This window comes from Silurus aristotelis, assembly GCF_946808225.1.
Source record: "Silurus aristotelis genome assembly, chromosome: 14".
NCBI classification, from domain to species: domain Eukaryota; kingdom Metazoa; phylum Chordata; class Actinopteri; order Siluriformes; family Siluridae; genus Silurus; species Silurus aristotelis.
This window is the reverse complement of record NC_139587.1, coordinates 12407927-12428862: the sequence shown is the minus strand read 5'-3', so window position 1 is coordinate 12428862 and position 20936 is coordinate 12407927. Positions and strand designations below refer to the sequence as shown.

Here is a 20936-nt window from a genome sequence, read left to right as displayed (position 1 = left end):
CGTTCAAATGTTTAGTAAAACCTGCACAAATATGATCTTCATGGAAGAATCATCAGAAGAAAACCTCACCAAAAAATTCAGTATGTGAATTTTGCAAAAGAACATTTAGACAAGCCGATAAGGTTAAAATAGAACTCTTTGGCCGCAATAAGTTAGGGTATTTTTGAAGAACAAAAAGCACATAAATTCATGAAAAGAATACCAGTCCAACTGTTGAACTGTTTATGGGTAGAGGGAAGAAGGGATTCAATTACATTTCAAAAAATTCTAAAAGTAAACATCACACCATCTGTAAAAAAGCTACAGTTCAAAAAAAGGTTAGCTTTAAAATAGCTTTTAAAAATGGATAATGATCCTAAACACACCTTAAAATCCACGATGGACTACCTCAAGAGGCGCACCTGAAGGTTTTGCCAAGGCCCTCACAGCCTCCTGAACTAAACATAATTGGAAATCTGGAGATAGACTTTTGTAAGGAAGAATGGGTGAAATTCCCTCAAACAAGAACTGAAAGACACTTGGCTGGCTACAAAAACCATTTACTTGCTAAAGGGGGTGCTACTAGGTACTGACTATGCAGGGAGCCCTTTTCTTTTACTGTTATTTTTAAAAAAGGAAAAGATGGAAATAAAATTAAAATAAAAAAAACAATGTTTAAAATATAAAGGAAATATTTCATATGTAATTTTATGCTTTTTGGAGATCATTTCAACTTCCACGTGCTTAACTGTTCAGATTAACAGAATTTTTGCCACTGTGGGTCCTATGTATATAAACTTTAAATACTGGCATATTAAGATTATTTTTGTCACTAAAACAAATTTGTTTTAGTGCAAACATACTTGGCAATAAAGTTCTTTCTGCTTCTGATTTTAAACTAATTACTGCACAACTTCCAATTAAGCAAAAGAAGGAGTTGAAAACAACATGAATCCATTTGTGTGCTATTTGAAATTAATAGCAACTTCAGAAAATCACAAAAGAATCATAATGGATTCACATTTTGCATAAAAAAAGAAGAAATAAAAAATTCGAAATTATGGCACAATCTTGATAAATCTTCTCATTAGTAAACCCAGAAAAAATTGTATAGCATGGTCTCCAACTGGTAGTAATGGGCTTAAAACACATTATTTTACCACTATAGCTATGGCAACAAGTTAAAATACTCTATTTATAGTCATACCAAAAAGAGAAAGATGTCATTCTAAACTGCAACGGGTCTACTCACACACACACACACACACACCCTACACTAATGCGATAAAACTTGAACCATGCTTTATGAATTACACTGACTTTCTACAGACAATGGCACGCTACCCAATTAAGGAAGACAGTGCAGCAGAGCGTGACTCCGATTATGAATGGTTACATTTTGAAAATTAAAGTAATATATTCATATTTACATTAGTTAATATGTCATTATCAGATAAACATGTTAAATTAGTTACACATGGGCTTAAAATAAATTTACTGGAACAGACATTAAAAAGTCACCCAATTAAAAGACAGAGGCTGAACCAGCAAAACACAGCAGAATGTCAGTCAGGGGTCCAGGAATATGACTGCCACTTCAGTAATTTGTTCCATATTAATTTTCTTTTGTGATTATAGCTCAAGCACCATGCAGAGAGAGCTAATTAGCACCACCCACCTCAGTGTGCCCAACCCAGTAATAATAAAACCTTGCCACAATGCTCCTCTCACCCCCAATGTGAACACATGCCTCATAAATACTGCTCTCTCAGACATATACGCCACACATAAATGCTCTCATCTCACTCACACGATTATTAAATGAGGATCAATCATCTGCTTACTCTGAATAATTAATTTTTTTTATTGTAATTTGTTTATTGTTGCACCACAAACTGTCATCATTATATGCTCGCTTGTTTTTATCTGTTACATCTAAAACAAAAAAGACTGTGTCTATTTAATCTAAACTAACATTAGGCCTTATTTATTAGATTAGTAAAGCTTTCTATAAAGATTTTCTCTAATGAAACAAAAATATTCTGCCCCAATTACATAAAAGGCGTGTGCACACTAAGTGCTGAAAATACATAAATACCATAAAAAAAAAGACAAAGTGACACAAACTATGTCAATAAAAATATGTAGCAGTGCATCAGCAAATAAAAAGATAAAAATCTAGAGATAATATACAGAAAAGCTAAATTAGGTGTGAATTAAGTAAGATGAAGAGAAAATGGTGATGTGCGATACATAAAAAAAAACACCATGGCAAAAGGATAAAATTTATAAGCCATCTTTCAATCTCCAAAATAAAATCATGCTGATAATGGGAAAGGGAAAGGATATTTAATTAAGTCATGTACTAATGACTTACCAACGACTATGTGGGTGGAATTTTGATCAGAAGCTATGGGTGAGCCAGATCACATCCTCCTCTCTAAAAAGTATTCATGCAATAATGATCCAATAAAAGGCTCTATGTTAGATATTTTTAAAGAAAATATTGTTTACACAAGATTTTCTTCATAGTCACAGTCTTGCTTTTGTGTGCTTGAATCTAATAGACACCAATCTGAAAGTGCATATCTCCTCTATGAAACTATGACCAAAAAAATAAATATTACTGTCGGGTTATGCCCGTGAAATATAATGTTTCTGGTAATAACAGCGAGATACAAATATTTCACAATGGGAATAAACTGTTTTTGTATTTTAACATTTAAACACTGTTTAGGCATTATATCTGTTAAATTAATTAAGACAGCATTTTATATAAGTTAAACAAATACTAATAATGTATGCTTAAATGTGTTAATGATTAATTAGCACTCAAATAGGAATAAAGCTAAGTGATCTGGACCACATTTACCTAGGAGAAGCAGAGGTGTTTTTCTAACTGTGACTTAATCTGCCTCATTTAGAGCTGACATGAAAATGAGTCCTGTGTCTGGGTATTTGCTGGGCCAAAAAAATAAAATTATAAGTTGATCTGTGCCAGCCCTGGCCTAAATTAACATTTGATGTACAGAATGTATCTGTGCAGAAGGTATCCAGGCAAAAGGTGGTTACACCAAATATTACCAGACTGCTTTACACTCACATTTAAAAATGGAGGTGTGAGCTTTGATTTAGTGTTGTTTTGGAACAGGAGACTTATTCTTGGTGAAAGCAATAATGACCCATCATGACTATCATTCTTTAAAACCATTTAATTTCAGCTAAGTGGAATCAACTTCACCATACAACAAGAGTATGAACTGAGGCATAGCGTACAAGCTTAGTAAGTGAGGCCACAAAGTCAGCCAGAATGCTATCTATCATGGAATGGCCTGCCCAGAATGGCATCAGAAAGCAATATCCAACTAGTGAAAAACATCTTTTGTGCAAGTTTCACAAAAGGTGTGGTAAAGTATTTCATCTAACTATCTGGATGCCAAGAGTATGCAAATCTGTTTTTCATGGTAAGGAAGTTCTTTTTATTATTATTATTAATTAATTAATTAATTTATTTATTTTTCTTTTTGATGAAAACAAAGTTTAACATCTGTACATTTATATATTTGTTTGGTCAAAGTAAATTAATTACCTAGATAGCTGCATATAAACAAAATGAATATGCATTTATTTCTGAAAAAAACTAGTACTAGGTGTTTCCAAACTTTTGACAGGCACAGCACATGCTTTGGTATATGATAAATCTTTCTCCATCACCCATTTCTTTGGTGTTATTTATTTATATGTAGAGTGGGGCAAAAAAGTATTTAGTCAGCCACCAATTGTGCAAGTTTGAACTCAATATTTGAATGTATAAAAGACACGTGTCCACAACCTCAAACTGTCAGACTCCAAACTTCACTATGGCCAAGACCAAAGAGCTGTCAAAGGACACCAGAAACAAAATTGTAGACCTGCACCAGGCTGGGAGGACTGAATCTGCAATAGGTAAGCAGCTTGGTGTGAAGAAATCAACTGTGGGAGCAATTATTTGAAAATGGAAGACATACAAGACCACTGATAATATCCCTCGATCTGGGGCTCCACGCAAGATCTCACCTTGTGGGGTCAAAATGATCACAAGAACGGTGAGCAAAAATCCCAGAACCACACGGGGGGACCTAATGAATGACCTACAGAGAGCTGGGACCAAAGTAAAAAAGGCTACCATCAGTAACACACTACGCCACCAGGGACTCAAACCCTGCAGTGCCAGATGTGTCCCCTGCTTGAGCCAGTACATGTCCGGGCCCGTCTGAAATTTGCTAGAGAGCATTTGGATGATCCAGAAGAGGATTGGGAGAATGTCATATGGTCAGATGAAACCAAAATAGAACTTTTTGGTAAAAAGTCAACTTGGTCATGTTTGGAGGAGAAAGAATGCTGAGTTGCATGGAGGTGGAAACATTATGCTTTAGGGCTGTTTTTCTGCAAAGGGACAGGGACAACTGATCTTTGTAAAGGAAAGAATGAATGGGGCCATGTATCGTGAGATTTTGAGTGAAAACCTCCTTCCATCAGGAAGGGCATTGAAGATGAAACGTCATGACAATGATCCCAAACACACCGCCCGGGCAACGAAGGAGTGGCTTCGTAAGAAGCATTTCAAGGTCCTGTAGTGGCCTAGCCAGTCTCCAGATATCAACCCAATAAAAAATCTTTGGAGGGAGTTAAAAATCCGTGTTGCCCAGCGACAGCCCCAAATCATCACTGCTCTAGAGGAGATCTGCATGGAGAAATGGGCCAAACTACCAGCAACAGTGTGTAAAAACCTTTTGGAGACTTACAGGAAACGTTTGATCTGTCATTGCCAACAAAGGGTATATAAAAAAGTATTGAGATAAACTTTTGTTGACCAAATACTTATTTTCCACCATAATTTGCAAATAAATTATTTAAAAATCAGATAATGTGATTTTCAGGATTTTTTTGTTCTCATTTTATCTCTCATAGTTGAAGTGTACCTATGATGAAAATTACAGGCCTCTCTCATCTTTTTAAGTGGGAGAACTTACACAATTGGTGGCTGACTAAATACTTTTTTGCACCACTGTATACAAATGTCTAAACAGATGCTTACAGTTTCTACAGATATTTTGGAAATTGCATCTGAGGAGGACATTTTCTGGGCATGAGTTACCAGAATTTTCAAAGGCAAAGCACTGGTATGAAGTCCCTTTTACAGCAGCAATTGTGCTAACATTAAATTGCAATAATGACAAATAGAATATTCAAAAAAACGTCAACGTCAAATGTCAATAGACATTTATGGAATTTCCATACAGTTTAAATAGACATTTAAAATCATTAATGTAAACCCACTGGAACTCTGATATAGTAAATTACATAAAAAATTATTGTTACATTATCAGTTGTTTGAAGTAGATGTCCTAAGTTCCTTGGTAACAATGGTAACATTAAATGTGTAGAGCTGGAAACCTGAGATTGGTGTATATAACTTTTTGAGTTAACTACATATACAGTCAGCCATAAGTATCTGGACAGTGGCACAAAACTTGTAATTTTACCTCTGTATTTAACCAATCATTAAGCGTTGGTCACAAGGAAATTGGGGAAAAAAAAGTCCCTACATTTTCACAGGTTCAAAAGTGATCAGACAAATTAACGATTAAGGTTCAGCTGCCTTCAGTTGCTGCTTGTTTGTGGATCTTTTCTGCCTTTAGTAAATCAAAGCATTCTCAAATGGGTTGGGGTCAAATAACAACCATTTAAGAACATCCCACTTATTTGCCTAAACAAACTCTTCTGCTGCTTTTAATAGTATGTATTACTCACAAGTGTTAAAGAAGTGTTAGTTGTTTAGCATTTCATATAATTTGGGCAGAAAGTACTGATCTGTACATTGAACCAGTACTATTGGTATCAGAAATGTCTATGACATAACACAGCCTCCATGTTTGACAGATAATGTAGGTGCTTTTAAACATAAGCCCTTCCTTTCCTTCTACAAACTACAAAAAAGGTAATCTTAGTTTAATCTTTCGAAAGAATCAAGAAAAACCTTCTGTCTTTTCAGCCATGAAACTTCTGTATTTACAGTCATTAATTCATAATTTCTTGAAAAATCTTTTTAGCTTGGTAGATTGCCATTGTAAATTACTCTATATAACAAAACCAAGGACAGGTTAAGCTGAAGCTAACCACACGTATGCACAAAGCCCACCTTCTGTCTCATCACAGCACGTAATGTTACAGATAAATCACTTTTCTCAAGTATCCTGTGGATCTCCAACGGGTACTAAAACTTTCAGGAAGAGACAAAAATTGTTAGGGTTTTCTAATTCTAATATAGTTTATTTACAATTTATCTAAGCAGTTCATTAATCAATATTTGTATAAAATAGTCTCTAATATAGACATCCAGTTTTTCATTTCAAAGAGACAGTGTCCTTGCTTGCATATTCGTGTGTGTGTGTGTGTGTTTGGTGTTATAATGCCAACATAAATAACTTCTTTAGTATTGCTGTAACGGCTTTCTTTTACACTGCACTCTTGCAAATTAGACACACTATGTTTCTATGTTAAGCACAAACATGTACTTAAATGTCTATCTCTCATGAAATATTTTCGTCTATTTTAACTTTCACAGGATGCACATTTTCAAAATGTCATAAGCTGGCAGTGGAAAATTCTTAATATTCACAAGGAAAGTGTAAACTGATTGGTCAGTGAGCCTCTCTGTTCATCTTCTTTTCTACATTTGTAAAATTAGCTTGTGGGCAACAATAAATAAGATGAGAATACGATGGTGCAATCAGAATGAAATAAATCCCTGCCACATTAAATGAGGTGGCAGGCCCAGTGTGGCCCACAGGCCTTTAATTTAACACCTGTGATATAGATAATAGCAAGAAACCAATTACTGTATGAAACCAGGTCAACAGGATCTTTAAAGCTTCTGCAGGATCTCCAGCCAACCAATCAGCTCAACTAATAATACAAAAGAAAGCACTCTGAACCCAGAGCTAGATTTTTATAACCATTTAAAAATGTAATTAAATTATGAGAGTATAAAGAGTAAACAGAAATACTAATATATGACATGGTACCTTGCAGAGGAAGTTGATGTTAAACCCAAACGTCTGAGCATTTCGTGAGCCGGCGTTCATGTAGTTTCCCACAAGCAGTACCAATTCTAGTAGCCTGCTGAACCCCTCACTTTTCTTCACTTCCTCACATGCAAAAGTGACATTCATGATGTCAGGACGAATGTTGTTTACTTGCTCCTCAAATGTCAGCTTGAACAGGATTCCATTCAGACGAGGGCGCAACAGCTTCACTGAGCTCATCTACAAATGAAGATGATTATAAATAAAGACATAAATCAAAGATGTATATGTTCATCATCTTGAATATAATGCCTGTATATCCATTGTCTATGTACATATTGAGCAAATGCTATTATTGAGGAAAAATAAAAACAAATAGTTATAATACTAATTTGCAAAAAAGACATAAAAGCTGCATTATACAGTGGTGTGAAAAACACTTCATGATTTCTTATTTTTTTTGTACACTTTAATGTTTCAAATCATAAAACCAATTTAAATATTAGTAAAAGATAACAAGTGAACACAACATGCAGTTTTCAAAAGAAGGTTTTTATTATTGAGGGAAAACAAAATCCAAAACTACATGGCCCTGTGTGAAAAAGTGTTTGCCCCTAATCCTAATAACTGGTTGGGACACCCTTAGCAGCAACAACTGCAACCAAGCGTTTGCAATAACCAGCAATGAGTCTGTTACAGCATTGTGGAGGAATATTGGTCCACCTATCTAAGCAGAATTGTTGTAATTCAGCCACATTGGAGGGTTTTCGAGCATGAAGCGCATTTTTAAGGTCATGCCACAGCATCTCAATAGGATTCAGGTCAGGACTTTGACTAGGCCACTCCAAAGTCATCATTTTGTTTTTCTTCAGCCATTCAGAGGTGTACATGCTGGTGTGTTTTGGATCAATGTCCTGCTGCAGAACCCAAGTTTGCTTCTGCTTGAGATCACGAACAGATGGCCGGATATTCTCCTTCAGGATTTTTTGGCAAACAGCAGAATTCATGGTTCCATTTATCGCAGCAAGTCTTCCAGGTCCTGAAGCAGCAAAACAGCCCCAGACCATCACACTACCACCACCATATTTTACTGTTGGTATGATGTTCTTTTTCTGAAATGCTGTGTTACTTTTACACCAGACGTAATGGGACACACACCTTCCAAAAAGTTAAACTTTTGTCTTATCAGTCCACAGAGTATTTTTCCAAAAGTCTTGGGGATCATCAGATGTTTTCTAGCAAAACTGAGATAAGCCTTTACGGTTTTTTTTGCTGTGTGCAAGCACGTTTTCACACAGGGGCATGTCGTTTTGGATTTTGTTTTCCCTCAATGATAAAAAACCTTCATTTACAAACTGCATGATGTGTTCACTTGTGTTATCTTTGACTAATATTTAAATTAGTTTGATGATCTGAAACATTAAAGTGTGACAAACATGCAAAAAATAAAAAAAAATAAAAAAATAAATCAGGAAGGGGCAAACAATTTTTCACACCACTGTATGAACAGAAATATTGGTACATTCAACCTTTCTGGCCATATGTGGTTGCTCTTAAAATTATTACCTATTAGTACACATATTTAGACTTTAGGTGTACCAAAGACTTAAGTGCTACATAATAAGTTGCCAGGCACTGTACATTGGATAGAGTTTGCAGACAACAAAGGCATGAAAAGAAGGCCTGGCAAATGCAGTTGACCATATTTATTCATTTTTTACTTTATTTACCTTTTTAGATTACTTATATAAATTGGATTATATAATACAAATGCACTAAAATTATACACAGGAGTCATGTTTGTGGTTAATATGTTAATTAATGAGTGCTTTTAAACCCTCATCTGCACCTATACCTCACTTACTGGTTTTAGGATTAAAACAGAAAACAATTATCATCCAACAATCATATTGCAGCAGCACAATGCATAAAATTGTGCAAAAAAAGAGCAAGTGCTTCAGCTGATGTTCACAGCAAACATCAAAATTGGGAGAAACTGTAACTCTCACTGTATCATAGCTGTTGGTCCAGATTATATCAGAAACAGCTCCTCTGAGAATTAAAACAACTGTGAATAGACTTTATATATGATGCAGAAAATATTTTAAAGAGAAACTCAAATAAGCACTTTTTACAACTGGGGAGATCAGAACAGATTTTTAGAATGCACCACCTTGAGGTGGATGGGCAACAACAGCAGAAAAACACATCAGGTTCCATTTCTGTCATACAAGAACAAGAATCTGGATATAGATCGGACAGCTGAAAACTAGAGAAAGACATGACAGCACGTTTCCATAAAATGTGCTTAACTGGAACTACAAAAGTTTGAAAGCAAATTAAATTTAAATAATAATCATCAAGTATATGCTATTAAGTATTTCAGAAGTCAAGTTTATACACAGATTATTATAATAAATAATGCACGTTGAAAGTCTTCTGTGTCTATCTGTATTTCAGGCATGGATTCATTAACCAAAAGGTTGAAATCCTTTGAATTAAAATTAGCACCCTTTAAGACCATTTGTCTTGCAATCTCAACACTATTCACTATACACAATAACTTTATTCACTCCAGGGCACTGTTATATACATTTTTTTATAGTCATATATTTTCAATTCAAAATAAATAATGCTTTAGAGTCAATACTGGTAATAGTGAGGATCCTAAAAATCTATAATTGAAGACAATACATTAAGGAAATTTGCAAGCAGTTTGTACAGTGTAAAATAAGAACAAATTATTAATGATTACTAAAAATCTTTATGTAATAAACAAAAGAATCAAGCCATGCCTCAAAAACCACTGTTTAGACTAAAACATGATTATATTTTGGCTGTTTAATTATAAATTACTATGTAGTTTTATACATAGTATAAATGGAAGCTGTTTTCTGTCTTCATCTACTCTATCGTCTACTTCTGTCTCTCTTCTATACAAAGAAAGATATACACACAATTCGTTCACTCTTTTCTGGCTACTCTTATATAGAATTACTCATGTGAGCAACAATTTACAGAAAGAGAGTGAACTGAGGTAATTTGGTGTGAGAATGATGTCACTGTCACAAACAGTGAAAAAGAGAGAAAGAGGGGTAAGTGAGATTGGTTGTGCATTGGAGCAAGATTGAAAAATTGGTCAAAAAAAGAACACAGTGCGTCAAAATAGATAAAGAAACCATTGCCCGGAAAAAAATACAGGTTAAAAAAAATATGTATAATAAAATAAACAAAAGGAAAGTGAAGAGTGTTGTCAAGTGTGTCAAGGGATATATCAGTGACAGCTGATTGTGTTTGTACACTGCATCTTATACATACCACGATGCCAAACTGCTCTGACTCACACAGCTCCTCGTACTCACTCTTCAGCTCAGCCAGAGAGCTCAGCTCCTTCTGTTCAGGAAGATACTTGATCAAGTTCTGTAAGCAAAACACATAGCAATCATTAGTCTCCAAAAGGCACATAGCGCTAATTAACCACAGCAAAAAAGAAAACTAATATCTTGTCTCAACCTTCCTTTATCAACCAATTCTATCTCAAAATCATGTTTTAAAAAAAACCTGCTCGATAAGAATTGATCTACAGCAGCTGTTGTGCATCCAACAAATCCTATACATTTTTACTCTTGTCATATGTTGAATTTTTAAATCTCACTGATTCCCCTGTTACTCCTAACATGACCTTGCAATGCAAAAAAGAACCTATTAACTGTGAACACCTCATATAAATTTTAGCCATGTTGACAAAGACAAATCAGTTTTTCCTAGATGACTCATCACCCTTAAAGAGACAGACATTGCAGGAAATTACATCAGGAAGTAAAAGTATTTGTGAATGTAAATTATGGAGGTGAGGACATGATTGAGCGCTGGTTTATGGATGGAGGGCAGAGGAAGTGCGTGGTAAGGATCTACAACTGTAATATGTGTTTTATATTCCTGTCAGTGGTAAGAAGGATATAGTGAAGAGAAATGAGAGCTGCAGAAAGAGAGCTGAACAGAGCTGTGTGTGTGTTTAGGTGTGTGTATGTGCTTAACAAAATAAAAAAAGCAAAATGAAAATTGAGAAATAAAATAAAGCCACATTTGAAGTTGTCACAAGCTTGCATCCTACCTTCTCATTTACGAACAACTGAAAAAAGGGTCATGTGACATTAAAAGTTATTGTCATGTGGATTGTTCATATAGTTGGCCAAATTTGGCAGTTATCCCTATGATAATATATCATAAAATATATGTGATATGAAAATGTTGGCAGTGGACTAAAGCTGCATATTTAAATGTTAATTGTGCATGAAGATTTTTTTTAAGTTTAAGTGAAGAGGCACATGGGACTTTTATTTGTTATCTTTGGGCTTCTGAAGGCTTCTATCTCATTAAGACTGCCTTATTTTGCAGAGCTAGCAATCATGGGAAAGTATGGCTAGGAAAATACTATAAAGGTACTGAATAGTAAAGACATGCTAAAAAGTTATATAAATCGCAATCTAGTATTTATTAGAAATCTAGTATTAATAATCAATGGACATCAACCTGTGTCACATTTAGGGAACGCTTCAGTTTGATGTTAGGTAATTTAAATTGAAACTGTCAATTAATTTAGCCATTAAAGCAGTTAGTTCACAGATATTGTAACTGCAGGCTGTTACAAGAAACATTGAAGAATACTGTGTAAGTTTAATGAAAAATTGATCGAGGTATCAATGAATCAGAATGGATACCGGCAACACAGGGGCAAATGTAGCAATCAACATTACTGCTGTTCCTTGGAATCTGTTTCTTGAGTTGTTTTCTCTCTGCCATCACCCAGAAAAGAGGCAAGCAATTAGCATTTACTACCTTTTTGTCTAGACTCCTTTCAGCAGCATATGGTCAAATGCCTGAATTTGTAGACATTAGTTTGGAGTAAAGTGAGTGTAGCAGTGAAAAGTTTAGTCCACACAATCGTAAATGATCAAACACACACACACACACATACATACATAAATATATATATATACATACATATACATACATACATATACATACATATATATATATATATATATATATATATATATATAAATATATATACATACATATATATATATATATATATATATATATATATATATATATATATATATATATATATATATATATATATATATATACATATACATAATGTATATGTATATATGTGTGTGTATATATATATATATATATATATATATATATATATATATATATATATATATATATATATATATATACACACACATACATATACATTATGTATGTGTATATATATATATATATATATATATATATATATATATATATATATATATATATATATATATGTGTGTGTATATATATTTATATATATATATATATATATATATATATATATATATATATATATATATATATATATATGTGTGTGTGTGTATATATATATATATACACACAGTGAGGAAAATAAGTATTTGAACACCCTGCTATTTTGCAAGTTCTCCCACTTAGAAATCATGGAGAGATCTGAAAATGTCATCGTAGGTGCATGTCCACTGTGAGAGACATAATCTAAAAAAAAAAAAAAAATGTAAAAAAATCCAGATATCACAATATATGATTTTTAAACTATTTATTTGTATGATACAGCTGCAAATAAGTATTTGAACACCTGTCTATCAGCTAGAATTCTGACCCTCAAAGACCTGTTAGTCTGCCTTTAAAATGTCCACCTCCACTACATTTATTATCCTAAATTAGATGCACCTGTTTGAGGTCGTTAGCTGCATAAAGACACCTGTCCACCCCATACAATCAGTAAGAATCCAACTATTAACATGGCCAAGACCAAAGAGCTGTCCAAAGACACTAGAGACAAAATTGTACACCTCCGTAAGGCTGGAAAGGGCTACGGGGAAATTGCCAAGCAGCTTGGTGAAAAAAGGTCCACTGTTGGAGCAATCATTAGAAAATGGAAGAAGCTAAATATGACTGTCAATCTCCCTCGGACTGGGGCTCCATCTCACCTCGTGGGGTCTCAATGATCCTAAGAAAGGTGAGAAATCAGCCCAGAACTACACAGGAGGAGCTTGTCAATGACCTGAAAAGAGCTGGGAACACCGTTTCCAAGGTTACTGTTGGTAATACACTAAGACGTCATGGTTTGAAATCATGCATGGCACGGAAGGTTCCCCTGCTTAAACCAGCACATGTCCTGGCACGTCTTAAGTTTGCCAATGACCATTTGGATGATCCAGAGGAGTCATGGGAGAAAGTCATGTGGTCAGATGAGACCAAAATAGAACTTTTGGGTCATAATTCCACTAAACGTGTTTGGAGGAAGAAGAATGATGAGTACCATCCCAAGAACACCATCCCTACTGTGAAGCATGGGGTTGGTAGCATCATGCTTTAGGGGTGTTTTTCTGCACATGGGACAGGGTAACTGCACTGTATTAAGGAGAGGATGACCGGGGCCATGTATTGCAAGATTTTGGGGAACAACCTCCTTCCCTCAGTTAGAGCATTGAAGATGGGTCGAGGCTGGATCTTCCAACATGACAATGAACCGAAGCACACAGCCAGGATAACCAAGGAGTGGCTCTGTAAGAAGCATTTCAAGGTTCTGGCATGGCCTAGCCAGTCTCCAGACCTAAACCCAATAGAGAATCTTTGGAGGGAGCTCAAACTCCGTGTTTCTCAGCGACAGGCCAGAAACCTGACTGATCTAGAGAAGATCTGTGTGGAGGAGTGGGCCAAAATCCCTCCTGCAGTGTGTGCAAACCTGGTGAAAAACTACAGGAAACGTTTGGCCTCTGTAATTGCAAACAAAGGCTACTGTACCAAATATTAACATTGACTTTCTCAGGTGTTCAAATACTTATTTGCAGCTGTATCATACAAATAAATAGTCTAAAAATCATACAGTGTGATTTCTGGTCTTCTTTTTTTTTTTTTTTTTTTTTTTTTTTTTTTTTTTAGATTATGTTCATTATCTATTTTAGATAATTTCAGAATTATCTAAAATAGATAATTTTAGATTATCTATTTTTAGATTACCCCCCCCCCCCCCCGATTTCTAAGTGGGAGAACTTGCAAAATAGCAGTGTGTTCAAATACTTATTTTTCTCACTGTGTATATATATATATATATATATATATATATATATATATATATATATATATATATATATATATATATATATATATAATTTTTTATTATTATTATTATTATTATTTTTTACCACAACTCCATATAATGAGTAAATGGCAAATTCTAAAAAAATATGAAAGTATTCATCAGAAGGGTCTCTCAAACCAGGAGCTCTCACCAGGTTTCCAGACACAATCTGCATTTTGGGGAGCAGAGCAGTGCTGAGTCAATGGGTCCTGCCAGGGTAATCACTCAGCCAACTGGGTTCTCCCAGCTGGAAAAGGCACCTGCTTGCTGTTATTCATTATTCTTGCCCTGATTACCTGTCAGTCAACAATTGAGGTACAAACAAATAGGACAGAACCATGACAAAGTTAAATCACACCCTTGCTTAAATGGAATGGAAAACAGGGCCACAAAGACATACTTGTGGTTACATTAAAAAGCTGAAAGCCTCTATTAATGGACACCTTACATCCATTAGTTGTTATATACATATTTAAATAGACCAGTTCCATAACAAAAAAACAAAAACAAAATCAGAAATTGTTGAGATCAGACAAATTAAACATTTAAACAAACTAAATTCTGCATTATTACAGATAATATACAGATGATTACAGCTAAACTCTGGAGCGCTCTGGACAGGGGACACAGAAAACACTGCAGAATGAAAAATGGAGGAACGGAGAGAAAACAGCGAGGGGCCAGGAGACGATTCATATGGAAGCCCGTTTCTGCCACTTTAAAGAAAAAGTTTGCCTAATTCAGAGGGGTTTTTTTTTACAAACTTTTTTTGCCAATGGGGCAGCATCACCCCCTCTTTAGTGTCAGAAAGTTTTACACATTCATTTAAAATGAAATGGGCTACAATCAATAGAATCGCATGGTAGCATGTCTCCCATTCCTGGAGAGAACTCTGTCTAACAATCAGCTCTGGAGGAGACCGAACAAGACAGATGAAGCAGGGGACCCTCGTTCATATACCAACAGCTTCAAACCTCAGGCCGACAACATTGTTACCAGTGGATGCACCATAAATGCCGGATGTTTACGAAAAATAAAGTCAAAATTGCAAGGAAAAAAGTCAGAATTAAGAGAAAGGAAGTTAGAATTGCGAGAAAAAACAGAAATGGAATTAGGCAAACTTTTTTCTTTTTTTTTTGAGGAAGAAACGGGCTTTCATAGGATTCAGGCCAAAGAGTCTGAAATTTTTAATGTATATTTGTATTTACATTTTGAAGTAATATGGCAATTAAATGCACTAAATTGGTTTAGTTTTCACAGATACTCTTGTATGCAATTTTAGCAATAAAAATTTTACATTTTTCTAAAAATGAAACAAATTACTTGTTAATTTTAAGAGACCCATCTTGTTTTCTCTTATATATTTAAGTGTTGGTCTTTGATAAAGAAAAATAACTTCTTATCCGATCAGTCTGTTAATCGTTCAAATAATCGGTAGAATACTCGATTACTAAATTAATCGATAGCAACAGCTCCACTTTAATATGAACAACTACATGTTACATGCAATTGTTCACTCAGCCACTTATGTTGCTGCAGCACAGCACATAAAATCATGCATTGCAATAATTTTGACCATGATTGTAAATGGTAGACATAGCTAATTTGAGTATTTCAGAAAATGGTCTCCTTTTGCTTTCACAAAACCTGCTGTTTTTGAGATGCACTAATACAGCCATCTGGCCATCACAATTTGACCCTTATCAAAACGACTCCTATGCATGCTCATTTTCTTTACTGCTTCCAACATATCAATTTTGGGAACTGATGATGCATGTGTGTAAGTTTAATGTCCTAAGAGATACTAACAAGATGTGCTGGGGTACCCAGGCATTAGCAGCAGATGTTATAAAAACATGGGGCAAACATCCTAAACAAACAAACATCCTAAAGATGCTTGATTAAAATGGGACCTAGGAATTTAGAAGTCAAGTCAACTCATGTTTATCAAACTATTCCTCACCAACTTTGTGGCAGGGTGCATTTTTCTGGGAAAGAGGTCACTGCCATTAGGGAATACCATTTGCCAGGTGGTGTATTTACCAGGTAACACGGAGGGGGTCCACATCTGCCATACTATTCACTGGTTTCGCTCAAGTATTTAGTATTTGGTCCTCTCCTTTTCTCCCTCTATACTCACATTCTTGGTTAACTCATATCCTCACATGGGGTTTTCTTACCACTGCTATGCTGATGACACTCCACTCATCATCTCTTTTCCTCCCTCAGATAGCACAGCTTCCGCTCGGATCCCGGCATGCCTGGTGGACATATCTTTGTTGATGAGTGCTCATCAACTAAAACTCAATCTAAAGAAAACCAAACTGCTGGTGATCCCAGGTCAGGATCTCAGAACATCTCTTCATAAATCTCTGATCCTCGGATCTATGATCCGTAATGGGTACCACCTTCTCCCAGGGTAAGTGGTAAGTATACCTCAAGGCTTTTCTCTGTTCCGGCACCAAGGTTGTGGAATGAACGTCCTCTAAATGTCCAAACAGTGGAGTCACTGGCTATCTTCAGCCGACGGAGAAAGAACTACCTTTTCCTGAAAAGCTTAAACTAGATTTTCCAGGTTTGCCTTGTCTTTTATATAAAAGAAATCATCTCAAGGACGTCTGCTAAATGCCATAAATGTTAATGTATTTAGTCTGCAAGGTATGAATGCCATGATTCAAAATATCCCAGATGAGCAATGTCCTAACATTAAAAGAAGAAAGCACTTGCTTATTCATAAGAACAGCTGAAGCTACAAGGATAAACTCCCCACATAGTCATCAGTAAGATGGGGTTCAAGTCAACACATGATAGAGAGATTTAGCAAGAATAGACCATTCATCATGTGTAGGCTGCCAACAAAATACACAGTCATCTTGATCATGATGCTTGGGTGCTGGAGGTGGAAAAGCAAACCACTTTCACTATGTCAAAGTCTTCACAAAAAGCAGTGGAACTTATGGCTATGGTGACACAAGAAGACAAAGACTTTTCAAGACCCCTCACTTGTTTCATCTTAAGCAGAAGTTGGAGTCAGTGATGATGGCATTAGGTAGGCAGCAAAAAAGGTCAAAAAGGTTTTTTTGGCAGGTCTCTTCCCAGTGCAAATAATAAGAGATCAAGATACCTGAGCTAGACAGTGACATAAATTCACTTGATCATACTGAAATGCCTGAGCACCCATGCCATAAGCAGAGCTTCTGAGATGACAATGTAATTCATGTAACCATGGAAATGTAACATGTAACCAGATGCTGTGGACAGACTAGTGTTTTTGTCACACAAACTGAATCAAATGTGAATTCCAAGAAATCCAGTTCACAGTTGCTTTTATCTGTTCTAGTGGCTTTTAATTATAAAGGCTATTTTGGGTTTTGTGAACATTACCATAATTTGTTTAAAATGGTCAGTTGTGTTGTCACGTTTTTCCTTGGTTTGCAAATTCTAAGATTTTAGTTTTTCAGGAATCTTAATAATATAAAATAATATAATTAGAACTTGAAGTTAGTGATTTGTTAAAAAAAAAAAATCGAATATTCTAGCTTGATGAGTCTGATAAACTTGACAAATCCTATTAAATTAATAAAAAAACTTGTGTTCGAGCCATGTACATAAATGCTGTCATGAATATTGTCAATCTAGAAGACACCATGTCCATTAGGATAAGACGTTTATTTCTAGATAGTTAGCAGTAAATATTAATTTACAGTGATCATTCATTTTAAACATAGAAATTCACTATAAAATTATTGTCAGAAATAAACTCACGTCAACATTATCTAGATTTCTAGTCGATCATCAGCTATTAATCACTTATCACTTAATGAAAAACATGTGTCTTTGAGTTAAAGTTTTAGTTTAGTGTTTTAGGGAACATGTGAAATATCAGAAATCAGGCTCAGCCCATGAAAAAAATCTCATTCTGTTTTGTGGTGACATTTTGGCCATACTTTACACACACACACACACACACACACACACACACACACACACACACACACACACACACACACACACACACACACACACATACACACACACACACACGACAAATCAAGCTCAATTTGTTAAAGAGAGCATAAGACATCACTTTTGCACTTGGATAACCCACCACAGGTTAACCCTATTAAAAATTATTGGGATATGCTAAACAACACTTTAAGCAGCAGTTTAAATCTCCTATTATCAACAAAAGATCCTAATAATTACACAATCTTAATTAAATATTTTTGACCCATATAGTTTTTAGGGAGGTCAAGCAATTTAAATATTTAATCATAACTTAATCGCACATTTCTATCTGTTCTAAATGTACCTTATATTAATACTTTTCAAGTTTTTAATACTCTAATCAACATTGGCATGGACAAATATGGATACTTAATGCAAATTATTATTAGTGAAACCGTACTCAACATAAAGCATGAAGACAAAATATTCGTATAAATGTTTTAAAGTAATTATGGTAAAACAGAACTTTTGCTAAACCTGAATGGTTTTAACTGCCAGATGTGCACATCATGGTGGATTTTGGTGCTTGATTTGAGACTTGGCACATCAGTAATACAAAATGTTAGTGATTAAACATTATTTTTCGGTGGAGTTTTTTGTTTTGTATGTTTTATATGAGTAAAGAAAGGACATCATTAATAAATGTTTGTTCCATTTAAGGTTTACATTTATAATTTTCTTTCTTTTTATTTATATTTATTTATTAATATATTTTATAAAAAAAAATTATCAAACAGAAATGCATGCTGCATTAATCGTGCATTAATAAAATTTGTGCTGTTAAAATTAATTTTTATTAACAAGATTTGGCACCCTTACCCAAAGCCATATTAATGCTGGTTCATTAGGACAGACTAAGTAGACCATCACTCTAAAACTCTTATTAACAGTTGTTCTTTTAACAGCCTTATATTTTTCTCTCTCTCTCTCCAAGTTAATATGACGAAAACAACCAACCCCCATTTATACACTGAGGCAAATAAGTATTTGATACACTGAAGCTTTTTCAAGTCTTCCCACTTACAAATAACAGAGAGATCTGTAATTTTCATTGTAGGTACAGCTCAACTGTGAGAGACAGAATCTAAAATCCAGAAAATCACATTGTATGATTTTTAAATAATTAATTTCCATTTTATTGCATGAAATTAGTATTTGATACAATAAAAAAATAAAACTTTACATTTGGTACAGAAATGTTTGTTTACAGTTACAAAGGTAAGACATTTCCTGAAGTTCTTGACCAGGTTTGCACACACTGCAGCAGGGATTTTGGCCCACTCTTCCATACAGGTCAGGTTTTGAGGCTGTCACTGGGCAACACAAAGTCTCAGCTCCCTCCATAGATTTTCTATTGGGTTCAGGTCTGGAGACTGGCTAGGCCACTCCTTAGTTGCCCTGGCTGTGTGTTTGGGGACATTGTCATGCTGGAAGACACAACCCATCTTCAATGCTCTTACTGAGGGAAAGAGGCTGTTGCCCAAAATCTTGCGATACATGGTCCCATCCATCCTCCCCTCAATACGGTGCAGTCGTCCTGTCCCCTTTGCAGAAAAGCACGCCCCCAAAGCATGATGTTTTCACCCCCATGCTTGGAATGGTGTTTTTAGATTTGTACTCATCCTTCTTCTTCCTCCAAACATGGCGAGTGGAGTTTATACCAAAAAGTTATATTTTGGTCTCATCTGAAAAAACACCTTCTCACATGCCTCCTCTGGATCATCCAGATGGTCTTTGGCGAACTTCAGACGGGCCTAGACAGGTGTCTTTTATACATGTAACGAGTTCAAACAGGTGCAATTAATACAGGTAATGAGTGGACAATAGAAAAGCTTCTTAAAGACAAACTAACAGGTCTGTGAGAGACAGAATTCTTGCTGGTTGGTAGGTGATCAAATACTTATTTCATGCAATAAAAGGGAAATTACTTATTGAAAAAATCATACAATGTGCATTTCTGGATTTATTTTTAGAATTTGTCTCTCACAGTTAAGCTGTACCTATGATGAACATTACAGATCTCTCCGTTCTTTGTAAGTGGGAAAAATACTTATTTGACCCACTGTATTTCCTTCACTCTGCTCCACCACAATGCAGCTGAATGAGCTCTTAAAATTTTGTTAATGCAAAATAAACAAATGCAAATTGCAAAATAAACTTCTACGCCTGGTTTGAGGTGCCGAACTACGTAGCAGCAAGGAAGACCCCCCCCCCCCCCCCTTCTTGACCAGGTGCTCTGTCTAACCACTGCTGAAGTGAGGAAAATTGCCTAATTAACCCATGGAAGTCTGCTGGACCAGACAGAATTCCTGGCAGAGTGCTCAGGGAATGTGCAGAATAGCAAGCAGATGTCTTCACTGACATTTTCAGCATCTCAGTGACCACACCGCCAATGTTCCTACATACCTGAAGACTACATTTTTGTCCTGTTGCACTCACACCCATTGTGATGAAGTGCTTCAAAAGGTTAATCATGGGGCACATCAAGACCCAGCTACCACCCTCTGTGTTCTGAATGTAGCTCTATGTCTTGTTTCACTGTGTACTGTAAGCTATATATTGGTTGAAATGACAACAAAAGCTTCTTGACTCGACTTTCTAAAGACCAACAAGATATCTCTGAAAATGTGTAGTGCCAACTGTAAATCTGTAGTGCCTTATAATAAAGCAGAGAGGTAAATGTATTAGAACACCCAAAGATGTCTAAT

At 35.3% G+C, this 20936-nt stretch overlaps 1 protein-coding gene and 1 long non-coding RNA gene across 5 annotated transcripts in view; one reads left to right on the top strand and one right to left on the bottom strand.

Moving 5' to 3' along the window:
• diaph2 (diaphanous-related formin 2) overlaps window positions 1–20936 on the bottom strand; it is a 322782-nt gene that overhangs the window by 163083 nt on the left and 138763 nt on the right. For all 4 annotated transcript variants that reach the window (XM_083560215.1, XM_083560212.1, XM_083560213.1 and 1 more), the window contains 2 exons: window positions 10365–10466; window positions 7047–7286 (listed from right to left, as the gene is read on the bottom strand). In XM_083560215.1, coding sequence (XP_083416341.1) covers window positions 7047–7286; window positions 10365–10466 — 342 coding nt within the window. The remainder of the gene's footprint in view (window positions 1–7046; window positions 7287–10364; window positions 10467–20936) is intronic.
• The window catches only part of LOC310736741, a 311461-nt gene that overhangs the window by 156570 nt on the left and 133955 nt on the right, over window positions 1–20936 (top strand). The window lies entirely within an intron of this gene.